The sequence below is a fragment of the Stegodyphus dumicola genome, chromosome 1, assembly GCF_044657685.1.
Source record: "Stegodyphus dumicola isolate Sdum_Otavi_A_Nest chromosome 1, ASM4465768v1".
NCBI classification, from domain to species: domain Eukaryota; kingdom Metazoa; phylum Arthropoda; class Arachnida; order Araneae; family Eresidae; genus Stegodyphus; species Stegodyphus dumicola.
The window spans coordinates 92,627,644-92,641,119 of record NC_140768.1 but is presented as its reverse complement, the minus strand read 5'-3'; the positions used below and the strand labels follow the sequence as shown (position 1 = coordinate 92,641,119).

Here is a 13,476-nt window from a genome sequence, read left to right as displayed (position 1 = left end):
AACATAAATCAATAAACATACATTGGTACCATTTCAACAATAAAACTTAATATTCTAGTATTTTATGATTACACAACACTCATCTAAAATTTTCTCGTTACACCAGTCAACATTATGTCAATGATCGCAGTTCATTTCAGTCATTTTTTTCTAAAATACGTTGCAGGAGTCTCTAACATAACACTCCTATCATCTTATCTGATTTTGTAAGACTCAAAACTCAAGTGAATTTGAGAGGTGTGATCATAAAGGTTTATTCTGATTACAAAAGATACTGTACTCAGATGACGAAACGTTAATTGAACCTCAAATATATACAATTTCAAACTTTATAATCGTATTGAAAATTTCAATAAATATTGTCAGTGTTGTAAAATTAGAAGTTATAATATTGTGCAATTTCTTTATTTAGAAAACAACAAAGATTTAAGTTATGTCTTTTAGCTGTTGCGGGACGGCAACAAAGCTGTTGTTCGAAAGCTAATAAAATGATTGAATTTAATTCTAGCTTTTTATGGATGTTGTATGTGGTGAAAAAATGTAATGAACCCATTAACACTTCTGAAGAATATTAAAATATATTTAAAGTGAAAATTTTCCATTTCGTCATATTTCAAGCCGCTCATTAATTTGATTGAATTAACGACGAAGATGTCGTCACTCAAAGAATATTATAGAAGATGTTTCCAGTGCTGGAAAGTAAATAGTAATATGTAATTCATATTACACATATTGTAATATACATCACAATTTTCAGAAAATAAAAGCTGAATTACAAAAACCATGGGTTTTTTAAATCATTTATAATAAATATATTTGAATTTATATGTCGCGTTTTATTTTCTATTGAATATTTCTGGAAAACGAAGCCACAGTCAATTTACCATAGGTTAGTCAGTTTTGCTCCATGTCTGCCACTACTGAGTGGGACCGAAGAAGAGGGAAACAAACTCTTTGTGAAACCAATTACTTTCTGTTTTGATATCCTTCAGTTTCTAAGCTTCATTACATAGAATATTTTGGGAGTGATGTACGGCACATTGTACCAGACGAAAGAGATAAGCACGTATCGTATATCATCTAATGTTAAAACATATTAATAAATTACTATAGATTACTAGTGAAAATGAGATGAAACTCATCAGCTTCTATGTTCAAAATATTAAGTCTTTAATTTACTCTTTTATACAGGGTTTTATGCCTGCAATATTAGTATAATATTATTACTTACGTACGGATTAGTAATGGATTAAATAACCACAGAACCGATTATAGTTTGATAAAAAAAAAGTATTGTTACGAAATGTACAGGCGCGGTAAGATAGCTTAACTGCAAAGCAGGTTTAGGGTTGCCGAAAAATGGCAAAAGAAGACAAAGTTGTCACAGTTGGCGACATTTGGTGACAAAATTGGCGATATGCCATGGACGGATGGAGAACCTTCTGGAACGAATTCTTATCGGTTTAGCTCAGAATGTTCTCGAACACAAGCCAAAATCTATATAAACCCTGCTGGTACGCGGAGAGCCAGTGCGAGATAGTTAGTATCGAGTCAGTGTCTCCAGTTAGTCGGGTTAGTCAGTCCAATCGAGTTGACAGTCGGTCAGCGAGTGCCGAGTGGGTCGTCGAATGCACCGAAAGAGTCTGTTAGTTTATCGCGGTTAGTGCATCGTCAAGAGAGCGTGTTGAGCTCCGAGAACGACTGAACCGAAGAGTCGAGAGCTGTGCTCTGTGTGTCGTCGAGTGAATCGCGAGTTGTAGCGTGGAGAGTCTCAAGAGTACATGAAGTTCCGAGAACGACCGAGCAGAGTCGGGAGCTGTACTGTGGTGCTTTGCAGTGAAGCTGTCTCCACCGTTATAGCCTGATAACCTGGAGGCTGTGTCGCTGATTGTTTCAGCGTGTTTATTGTAGTTCTTCGACGACTGTGTAAACGTGTTATTAGAGCTGTCCTGATTAATGTTGGCTAAATAAAGTGTGTTTCGATATTCCATCAAGTGCTGTCGTCATTATTCACTCCAAATCCGCACGAACCCCGTACGTACATGAAGGAAGAAAATAACGTAACAACTGGTGTCAGAAAAAAAAAAAAGTAACAATATTTTCCCAAAAGAAACACTTGACAGTTCTGGAACTTTTTACAAAAGTAATTGTAAAACTATTCTCATAATGATACAGCACAATCAGTAATTACCACTTAAAAACTGCTAAGATCGTTAAACACAACGCACTGAAAAGCGCATCGGAAAAGCGAAGTTCTTACGGAGATCTCTCAGCAATCCGAAGTCAACTCTGAACTCAAAACTGAGAAATGATGATCTCTCTAATCTTATATAGTTTTCACCCTGCCGCCGAGAAATTTATAGTACCTTCCATTTGCCGAAACTACTAGAAGGCATACACGGTTAAAGTTACATATAAGGGCAGGATATGATTACAGTTACGTATGAGTATCTATTAGAGTTATTCCATTACACTGTAGAGACATTAGATATTTTTCGAAGCATGCAAGATGAAAAATTAGCAACGGCCTTCGCCGGGAATCGAACCACGGAGCTCTGGAATACCGGCTTAGCGTGGAGAACCACTACAGCACGAAGGCACGCTAGGAAAGTGGGAGAAATACCTTATATACTCCCTCTTTTAAAGAGCGACTGGGGTTTTAGGGGACCCAATCGCCAAATCCTGGGTGAGGAGAATCATCATCCAACACCCTTTTAGTTCGGGTGCCATTGTAGAGGCATCAGGTATTTTTGGAACCAGACAAGATGAAAAATTAGCAACCGCCTTCGCCGGGAATCGAACCACGGACCTCTGGAATACCGGCCCAGCGTGCAGAACCGCTGCACCCCGAAGGCACGCTAGGAAGGTGGGAGAAATGCCTTATAACATTACCAATTACGATTATTCAGGGACCGGAAAAAATAGGAGTAAATAGTCTCCAAGTTTGGTGACAAAACTTAGTCATCAAAGCCACTGCCAGATTGTCGCTATCTAGGCTAGACAGCCATTTACTTCAATATAAAATGGACTTGGCTTGTAACCTTATTTTTCTCGCTTCACTGAGGCATTTCCTGTTACATTATAAAAGGGATACTGTAATTTTACGTATATTTTCAAAAAATGTATTTACATATATACAAAATTCTATATATTGCCTCTCTCCCAAGGATAAAAGTCCCAGGCAGTAGTCTGTGAACAGGAAGTCATGCTTACAAATAAGGAAAATCAATGCAATGCTAAAATAATGATTTCAATAAATAACATATAAAAAACCAAATACTAAATCAAAAATTTAATGCATGAATTTACAAATTTATGTAAGCATAGGATCATGGTCTTAGTATGCTTTTTAAATACATTATATACACGATGGGAACTATAGTAAGGGGCTAACCTGTCCTAATGAATGATTTTAGGGTTAGGATTTGATGACATAACGGCTCCGACTACGACGTCATCCGGCCTGTTTAGGAATCTGTAAAGACCGTCTTAGGGTGACTGCAGTTTAGAAGTAAGTCCTTTCCGTTGAATCAGTCCTCCATATCCACACCTTGTCACTTTCGTTGAATCGATGTCCTATAAATCTCAAGCTGTCAATAATTGACTCAAGCAAATTTCTGCATTAATTCAAACCGTGCCTGAACATCATGAATGCTCTTCTCAGGCGATGAAAGCGCATACAGAGGGCGACAAAACAGCAGATCACACACCAGACAAGGTCACTTTCGAAGAGCATCTGGGATGGTTAATAACTAATAGTCAAATGAACAACACTGCGGTAGTCCAATAAGAACAGAGGTAACTTCTGGTCTCAGCCTTGTGATTTCTGGAAACCATAAGTGAGAGATTATCAAGGATAGTTCGATTAAACCTCACTACCATGTCGTCTGACTGCGGATGTAAGAGCGTCGTTTGGGTTTTTCTATGCCGAGTAGTTTACAGGGTTATTTAATTACAGCTTAAATAAAATTCCTTCCTTGATCAGAATGTAACTAAAGAGACACTCCAAACCTGGAAATCTAATGCTATACCATTACCCCTCTTCTGACCTGACAGCCTCTTAATGAGGGACAGGTTCAAGCCACTTTGTAGTAATTGACAACTAGTATGTATTTGTATTGTCATCAGCAGCTTGTGGCAGAGGTCCGAGGATGTAAAGGCTTTGTGTTCAAAAGGTGCTCTTATATTCTAAACTCGCAGCTTCCCTCGGCCGCGTTTCTTCGGTCATTTTCAGTTCGCACATGCATCGCACGATCATCACCACTTCTGCACGTCTCAGCCTCTTAAGGCCCGTCCACACGAGTACGCTCGCGACGTAGTTGACGCAACTTTTTTGACGCCGGCGTAAATTCGCGTGACGCAGAAGACGTAAAAATGAGTTCGCTCCTGTTCAGCTTTTACGTCCGTAACGTGAACGAACAGCCAATAGCCGACCGCGTTCTTATCACGTGTTATAATCACAAAACCTTCTTTCTTACCCGTTTTAATATGGCGTCAAAACCACACAGAGATGAGTTTTTGCTTAGAAATATCATAACTTTATACAGCAATAAAATAATCAGCATTGTTCACGCCCATCTTCAGATTTCTCTAACCATATATATTGGTATAAATTTCAAATTCTCATTAAAGGGAAAACTGTATATTTATAAAGCAATGATCCGACCAGTATATCTATATGCTTCACCTGCTTATAACACCGTAAGTAATAGGAACCTAAATGAATTACAGTTTCTACGAAATCAAAGTTTCTGCCTTACAAAATTCTCCTTAATTATTATAAACATTGGCTATATCATGTGCAATAAAAAGCTCTATAAATATCCCAATATTAAATACACCAAAAACTAACTTCAGCAATATAACAACTTCTAAAATAAAGCAGTTGACTGTAAAAGAATATTCAATAAAATACAATTACGAAATTTTGGAGAAAAGTTACAACTTGTGTCATACAGCAATAATTTATTGAAGTTTAATTAAATTACTTTTGCAGTGACTTCTACTTGTTACATTATTTTTCACAAGTGCTGCTATCACAGATAGCTGAGTGGTCAGTGCGCTGCTTTGCAAACGGAAAGGTCGCGCGTTCGAACCTCACCCGTAGACAGTATACAATTCAGACTTTTCTCGTTTTGAAACGTGTTTCTTATATTTAATCATGAATCATTATATTCTTATTTTACATATCATTATTGTTTTCATTTATTTTATTAATTATTATTATTGTTTTTAATTTAGTTTAAAAATGTGCATTGCAAATACTAGAAACCCTTATGTAATAATATATTTGCATCTCTTTATCATATATCATCTATAAATTATCTCTTTATTTTTACATTATTGCATTTACATTATTACATTTATCATGCACATAATTTCTCATAAACTGTCCAAAGTTTGAACCTCATTCTAAATTCAAAAATAAATAAAAACAAAAACAAAAGACCAAGGGAGGGGGAGTTTAAAAAATATTAAGTTGGTTTTATTATATGGTGGATGGTGTATATAAAGAGAATTAAGTAATTTAATTCTCTTTACATACTGTATTCCAAACCAATTTTATAAATCCTAATTTTCATACAATATAGAATTTGCAAGTCTGTCAAACTGGTCGATACTCATTCTGAAGTAATTAAAAAACAAGTAATATACAAAAAAAATTAAGTCAATTCCTACTTAGGTCCACAAAGAAAAATTAAAATAAATAAATAAATAAATAAAAATACAAAAAAAAATAGTAAATAGAAATACAAACAGAATTTTTTTAAATCAAAAATTTAAAAAATTTTAATATGTGAAAAAGCTGTATTCACATCAAGTGTCATCCACTACAAGTTTAAAAAATTGTATTTGAACTTGAGTGGATGAAAAAAAGTATTTTATTAACGACTGAAAATTTGAACAAGATATACGGAGAGAATGAGCTAATAGTAGGAATTTAATAATTCCGGATATTCATTTCGCAAACGAGATAGTGAATAAAAAAAAATCTCTTTGAACAGGTCGCTCTAAATAAATCTTTCGGAACTATTCTCGTCATTTTTTTTCGGTTTTGCCTCTGCTTAGTGAAGTAAAGTTTCAGCTATCAAAAAATCATCTGATTCGGGCAACTTTTCGCAAACATGTAGAAGTACAGCGAAGTAACAAGATACAGCTCCGTTGACACTATATTAAAGCGCCACGTGATTTTTGCGCAAAATAATTCTATTGGTTAAACGCACTCTTCGCAAGGGTATTCGTTTGGACGCTTTTTCGCTGGTAACGTGAAAAGCGCGTTCGTCAGCTACGTTTCGAGCGTAGTCGTGTGTAGCTTCTGACGGTCAACTAAGTAATTCTTTAAAGATATCCGAGTTCCGAGGTTTTGAAAGTATCAGCTGCCATCGGAATGCTTATCCATCATCGGATTGGAACTCCCGGTACAAGAGGCCGTTTCGAATATGGAGTAAGTCCCGAGAGCCCAATATTGTTTTCTCGTAGGGCTATAGATCAAAACGTCCTGCCAGGTAGGTTTACTATTTGAAGACTTCATTATGTCAATTACGTATTTAATGTCTGGCTCTTACAGATGATCTTTCTTGCTTTCTTCATCACTCCATGAGCATGGATCAGACCATTTTGAAGTTGTAATTTCATGTGCGACCGGCCCAACCAGCTCAAGGTTAGTTTCGGCTCTGGAACAATATAGGCAGCTTTCTGGGCAGAATTTTCTAAACAGGGAGTTGGAATTTCTGTGCGACGATCCTTTCCGACGACGGATAGTGATGTCATATTCCTGCAATTACTGTATTAATCTGGCTATTTGGCCAGCGGGATTCTTGTAATTTAAGAGACAGGTCAACGGTGCCTGATCTGTGTGGAGCAGGAATTTTCTGTTAGAGGTAATAGTGAAAATGTTCTATGAAATTCAGGTTAGGAACTCTTTTGTGGTGATACAGCCATTTATCTCCTGTTTAGACAAGTACTTGCTCCAATATACCGCGACACGTTCTTGAGTGTTTATTTCTTGGTACAAAATAGCAACGACATTCTCATTGCTCGCATTTGTGTCAAGAAGATTTGTCACAGATGTTAAAGCCTCCTTCAATTTGTTAAATGCATCCTCACATTCATTTGTCCACAAGAACGTTTGCTTGCTATCTGTCAGTTTGTGAAGAGATCTTGTGATGGAAAAAAAACCCTCACAAATCTTCTAAACTACGTGCAAACCACAGGAAATCTCTAGCCGATCGACATTTTCGAAGCTTCTCCAATCTTTAACTGCCTACATTTTTTCTGGGTTCGTATGCACGCCTTCGGCAGAGATGGTTTGGTTTATTAGATTACGGCAAAGCACTCGAGGGCTATCTGCCTTAAGGGAGGGATGCCTTCGTGGAGGACTTTTTTAGGGAAGCTGGCTCGTATACACGTTACACATGGGGAAAACCACGAAAACACCCATGCAGCCAGCCCGTCGGCAGAGATGACGTGTTCGTAGTAATGCACTTCGTGTCTGAACAATTTCCATTTGACACTGGATTATCTTCTTTAAATTTCTGAAGCACCTTCCTAGTATTTTCCAAATGTTCTTTAAATTTTTACCAGAGGATGTTGATGTCATCCAAGTGTATCAAATAGGCTTCGTAGGAAAAAACTTTCAGCCAAATTCGACAAATTTTACGTTTGAAATTTGTCGCGAAACACATCGCCTGCTTAGCGATATCTCGCGAATTCAGCCAGATAGTCCTTTACCTTATTGTTAAATAGACCTACTCTTGTAATTTTATTTTTCCTGCAGAAGTTCACTTTTCTTGAAGCCGTTCATGTTATATTATACAAAATTCCTAACGATGTTTAAGTTCGCAGCTGAAAGCAGCATCGTTTTCGAGTCTTGATAATTTCTGAATAATCAAAATTTATAAATGAGATGAAATGAAAAATTAGATCAGCGTTTGTTTAAAACGAAGATTGCAATTTAGTATTCTAATTTTCTAAGTTTCAGAAATGCAAAGGAAGAAGAAGCATTTTATGGATCACAGTTTACAATAATAGATATGCAGAGACAGGACACAAAATGTCTCCAAATGGTCGCAAAATCTGGCGATATTTGGAGATTTTTCGCTAAATTTGGCTAAAAATATTAGTTGCCAAATCCACTGCCAGCTTGGCGCTATTTCGCTAATTTGGAGAGATAGCCATTTACTTCAATGATAAATGGACTTGCATCTGTAACCTTATTTTTCAGGCGAGGCCTTTCATGTTTCATTTTACAAAAGATACTATCATTTTGCATGTAATTTCACTAAAGTTATTAATATATATACAAAATTCGTAACAATTTGCTAGCGTAGAATCACTTGCACTGATTTCGCAGTAAAGTACTCTGAACGTTAGGGACTGCAATTAATTTGATTGTGGGGTTAAAAGTTAATATATAAACTTAAATCTAAAGTTAATATATAATTAGTATATCAACTTTAGAGGCAATACATAATTAATATCATAACTTTAAAGATATGTTCTAAAGTTTATATGTATTAAATTTAGCAGTCCCTAAAGTTAAATTAGAATTAATTTGATTGCAGACTCTAAACTCAATATGTAAACTGCGACGTTTGCAAATTATTCCACATTAACTAGTCTAAGCCATCTGAATATCAAAAAAACACGAATAATTAGATAAAATTTTTCCTCTGTAAGCCAAATGCTTACATTTGTAAGATAAGTAGCAGAATTTCATTTTTCATTTATTATGTTTTATTTCAACAAAGGCATTTAATAAAGTAATTTTAATGTTGATTGATAGAAACTATTTAAACAAACTTCAGTTTTAATGGCGGATATAGCAAATAAAAAATGTATATTGTAATACATATGAAAGAAGAAAATGAGATTTAAACCTTAGAATAAAAACACACGAAAATAACTCTGTAACACACGAAAATAACTTGAAACGCACGAAAATAACAATAAAGTAACACACGAAAATAACTTGAAACGGTATCTCCTTTCCTAAAAGGAAAAACCACAACATGTAAAACATAAAGAGAAACCGTAATACTAGCAAATAGGTAAATGCAGTTGCTTTGAGTATTATAAAACAAATACTCTTTAGATGGAGGACATGGATATAACATCCTCGGTTTCCTTAAATTTAGCAAAGTTTAGTTAATTTCTGCAAAGTAAATGGTATTTACTTACGAGTGAACAGCAGCAGCCAGCAAAGAATTTCCAGTACACGGTCCATATTAAATTTGCTTTCTGGAGATTTCGTTGTGGTTTAGGAAGGCTATATCTGTTACTATATATTTTCCCTACTGATCACCCCAGTTGTCTACTGAAATGTCAACGAAGTGGAAACTAAAGTAATTCTTAATACGTAAACAGCATACAGAGCTGAAACAAGATAGATGAAAGAAAAGAGCTCATGGATTATTTATATATTAGTTGTGGTGTCCTACATTTACAGTCGCCTGTCAGTGAAGAATTGACAGATTCCCAGATCTGCATATTCATACAACACATATGGCAAATATTAAACAATGCTCTACACAAGCTCGATGGTGTATTAGATGAAAAATCAATATTTAGGAGTTTCAATAATGGCATCTGTTTCGTTTTTGTATTTCGACATTCATGTCATATGCGTATGTATTGTCTAATCAGTGAAGATTATTTTTTTCAATCACTATGTTTAATGCCTACCTAATAAGTGCGACTGACAAAATACACGCGGAGGATTTAGAACAATGTACAACCCAAATGCTTCTATCATCGTACGACAGAAGCTACATCTGTTTAAAGAAGCCAGTCAATGAAATGTTTATGAAAGAATGAAATAAATTTCAAATTTTTAAAGTTAACAGTGTAATTCGTGGAAAATTAAACTGCATCAAAATATTGCGTTCTTTCCGGATGTGCACATTTGAATTATTGCGTAAAATTACTTTTTCCCTATCTTAAGAGAATTTGCTTTGACTCTCTTCATAACGTTTGCATTGTTTCTTTAAAAGCTGACACTAATGTAAATTCTCTTGATTTAACTCAATTTTTAGGCTACGTTTTTTTCACTGCAGTACCTACTATTAATAATCTCTGCAAACTTTCCATGCTTCTATCTTTGGAAATGTTTGAGGCATTATTCGATATAGATACAATATCAGTTTTCTAGTTGTTGCATAGTCTGTCTTTCATATAACAGCTGACTATTGACTCAAATAAAACAAAACAAAATACTTTCATTTTGGTGATGTTTACCGCGATAAACTGAACGGTAATACAAAAGTAAATTGTCCTTAATGTTATTTGCATGCTTTAGCATCACTACTTAAGTTGATTGCCTGCTTTATTTTGATTACTTGTTCCTTTTCAACAGGAGAATGGACTTAAACGAATGAAATTCAGATAGATTCTCCTAACAATGTTCTTCCATAAAAGAATCAAATATTTTTAATACACATTTAAATAAATAAACCATTTATATTTCTCTGACAAAAAAACTTGCTATGAAACATTGCTGACTCCGTTTACAGCAGTGGTACCCAAACTTTAACTTGACACGACCCAATTTATAATTTTAAATTTAGGCGAATCACAGTTACATATTGCACTTTTAACAATTCAATTATAAACGCACATAATGCATAAACTATAAAAATTTGCTGCATATATTAAAGAAATATATAAAGAATAATAGTAACTCTCATATATAAAGCAAGAGTGTAATTATGTTCTTTATATCACTATTTATTAAAAATTCAGTATGACGCAAATTGAATACAGGAAAAGCATATTTTAATGTGAAACTTGATAATGCCTGTCTTCTGCCAGTTTATTTGTAATCTGATGTATATAATTAAATTGATGCAGTCATTCAGACTTTCTTTTCTGGATCGTGGATCTAAACTTTGATTTTTATCACGTTCATTACTGAAAAACGACTTTTGCTGAAACAAGCTGATAGAAAGCAGGAGTTTAACCTCTGACAATTTTTTCCTAAACGTGGTTATTTTTTCTCATCTACAAATATTCAAAATTCGATTTGTGATATTCTTGGTTTTAATTGTAGATAAGACTGAAAAATAACTTTTTTCCATTTCTAGATTAGTAGAGTTTTCATTTAACAATATTTGCAATTTGTTGCCATATTCACAAATCTTATAATCAACAAATGGATTTGAAATGAATGAAATAATGGGCTGAAGTTTACGAAATCAGAAAATATAATTTCTAAATTATTTTTAAGCTCGAAGAGATTTTCAGAATATTTAATTGTTTAAGCTTTTTTTAGATTTCTTTATATATTTCTCCAAATCAGTAAAGTAGCAATAAGTTACATTCCTTTATTTGAAAAAGGCGAAAATTTAATTTTGATGAGTTTATACTTCCTATTAAATCAATAATAGAATTTTCTTTGTCTTGATGTTCAAGACTTTAATTTATATATTTTGGTTTTTGTTGAAAGAAAGGCTAAATCAGATAGCTAGCTACGAGTATTAATGTCTCAAGTTTCGTTTCTGGATTCTAAAAACTGTTTTGTTTTCGGAAGAAGCTGTAAAAATCATTGGACATTTTTCTTACTGAGCCATTTATTTTCAGAATGTAACACTAAAGTTCCATACTCAGCATTAAGTTCATAAGAGGTTACTTGAACAAGCTATACTAAATAAAGCAGGCAAGAAGGAAATTTACTATTTTTAGAACAACTTTTCACGTGTTCATAACGTAAAACTTTTGTGCACGATGCCTGCTGCTGTATGATGTAATGGCAGTTAAAAAAGCTTGGAAAGTAAGTATTATTCTTATATAATATGATGAAAACAGCAGCAGACAAATCATGGCAGGTTCGCCGTGTATTGCTATGGACACAAGTTTTTGAAGCGCAACATTAATTTCGGTACATGGTTTTAATAATCTGATATTTGTCCACTCCGCGTGTATAGCCTTTTAATGGCAAAACTGACAGCATATCTTTATTTACTGAGTAATCTTACAGGTAACACGCTTATAAAAATATTTATTTGAGGCTGCATTGCAGATATATGTTGATTCATCACACTAAAAGCTAATAGTACATGTTTTTGCAAATCAACTTTTACTTTGTAAGATTCTCACTAGTGTATTTCTCAGTTACTGTAGAAAGTAAGTAACCTTAAGAACTAGTTAGCGAATAATCGCTTAAGTTCGTGTGACAAGAAACAACAAGATGGAAGGGTAACTAACCCTTTATTATTCCAATAAGATTTAACAAAACTCCGTCTTGGAGTGTACAATAAAAGCCGACACTCGGGCTTGAACTTAAGAGACTAAGAAATAAACTGAAACTAAGATTAACTAAAGAGATATAACCGAAGCTATCAAGATTCTAATCGAGTTGGCCCCTTAACTCTATTTGACTCCGAAGCTTTTCAAGGGCTGAGTACGGCCGAGCGTAATAACAGCTTTGAGAGAGAGCAGCCAAAAGGCAGACGCGCACAAATCAGAAACTCTGATTCTCTATAACTCAGCAGTCCAGTCCAGTCTATGCTGGTATTGCCGGTGAGTAAATGAGACTTTACCGGCTCCTGATAAGTTTGCCGTGGTGGCACCTGAAAGTTGTAAGTCGTTGACCGGTGAGAGTGGAGGCACTGAGGTCTAGGAGAAAGAGAAGGCAACCATGTGTCGCTGAGGCGGATAACCAGACAATTTAGCTATGGAAACGGGTTGATTGAAAGCAAAAAGTAAATTCGTGAAGAATATTTTCTAATAAATAAGGTGAAAAATGCATAAAAACATAAATGCAAGAGATATATACAAAATATAACATAAATGCAGTACAATGAAAATTAATAAAAGATCTGAGTTATATAATAAAGCTGGAATAAATACATAATACATAAAATAAAACATGATGAAAATTAAAATACACAAAGGCAAAGTTATAATACATTATATACATTACGTCGGAAAGAATGTACCACAGAGGTGGGCCGCCCAGGGTCTCAGATGTCTGTCTTCTTGCAGAATAGAGTAGTTAAAAACTTGGAAATTTGTCATATAAGTGCATTTAAGGGCTTTTTGAAAGAATTTTTCGTTGCTTTTGTGGAGGTATTCCTTGATATAATCGATATTGAGGTCTTTATGCAGCGTAGCATTTGAGACATACAAATGAGCATTTGTAAAGAATCGAAAGTATTTATTTTGGATGATTTGAAGCTTTTTGATATCCTTGTCTTTGATAGTGGCCCAAGCAAGGGAGGCATAACAGAGAATTGGCCGAATAATGGCAGTATAGATATGGAGTTTTCTTTTTAAGTCAAGATTGGAGTATTTGCCTATGAGAGGCATGAACTGTTTCAAGTTACCGTAGGCTCTATTGCGACAGATGTTAATATGATGAGTCCAGGTTAATCTACGATTGTTAGTGACTCCAAGGTACTTCGTTTTGTTAACTATGGGAACTTCAGTGTTGAATATCTTCAAATTAGAGATGATGGGCTGTCTTGATTTTCTATTTCT

At 34.6% G+C, this 13,476-nt stretch overlaps 1 protein-coding gene across 2 annotated transcripts in view; it reads right to left on the bottom strand.

Moving 5' to 3' along the window:
* LOC118180522 (neprilysin-2-like) overlaps nucleotides 1-9,409 on the bottom strand; it is a 113,390-nt gene extending 103,981 nt beyond the window's left edge. For both annotated transcript variants that reach the window (XM_085810885.1, XM_085810894.1), the window contains exon 1: nucleotides 9,181-9,409. In XM_085810885.1, the coding sequence (XP_085667011.1) occupies nucleotides 9,181-9,226 (46 nt within the window). In that variant the 5' untranslated portion in view covers nucleotides 9,227-9,409. The remainder of the gene's footprint in view (nucleotides 1-9,180) is intronic.
* Between the last annotated feature and the right edge of the window lie 4,067 nt (nucleotides 9,410-13,476).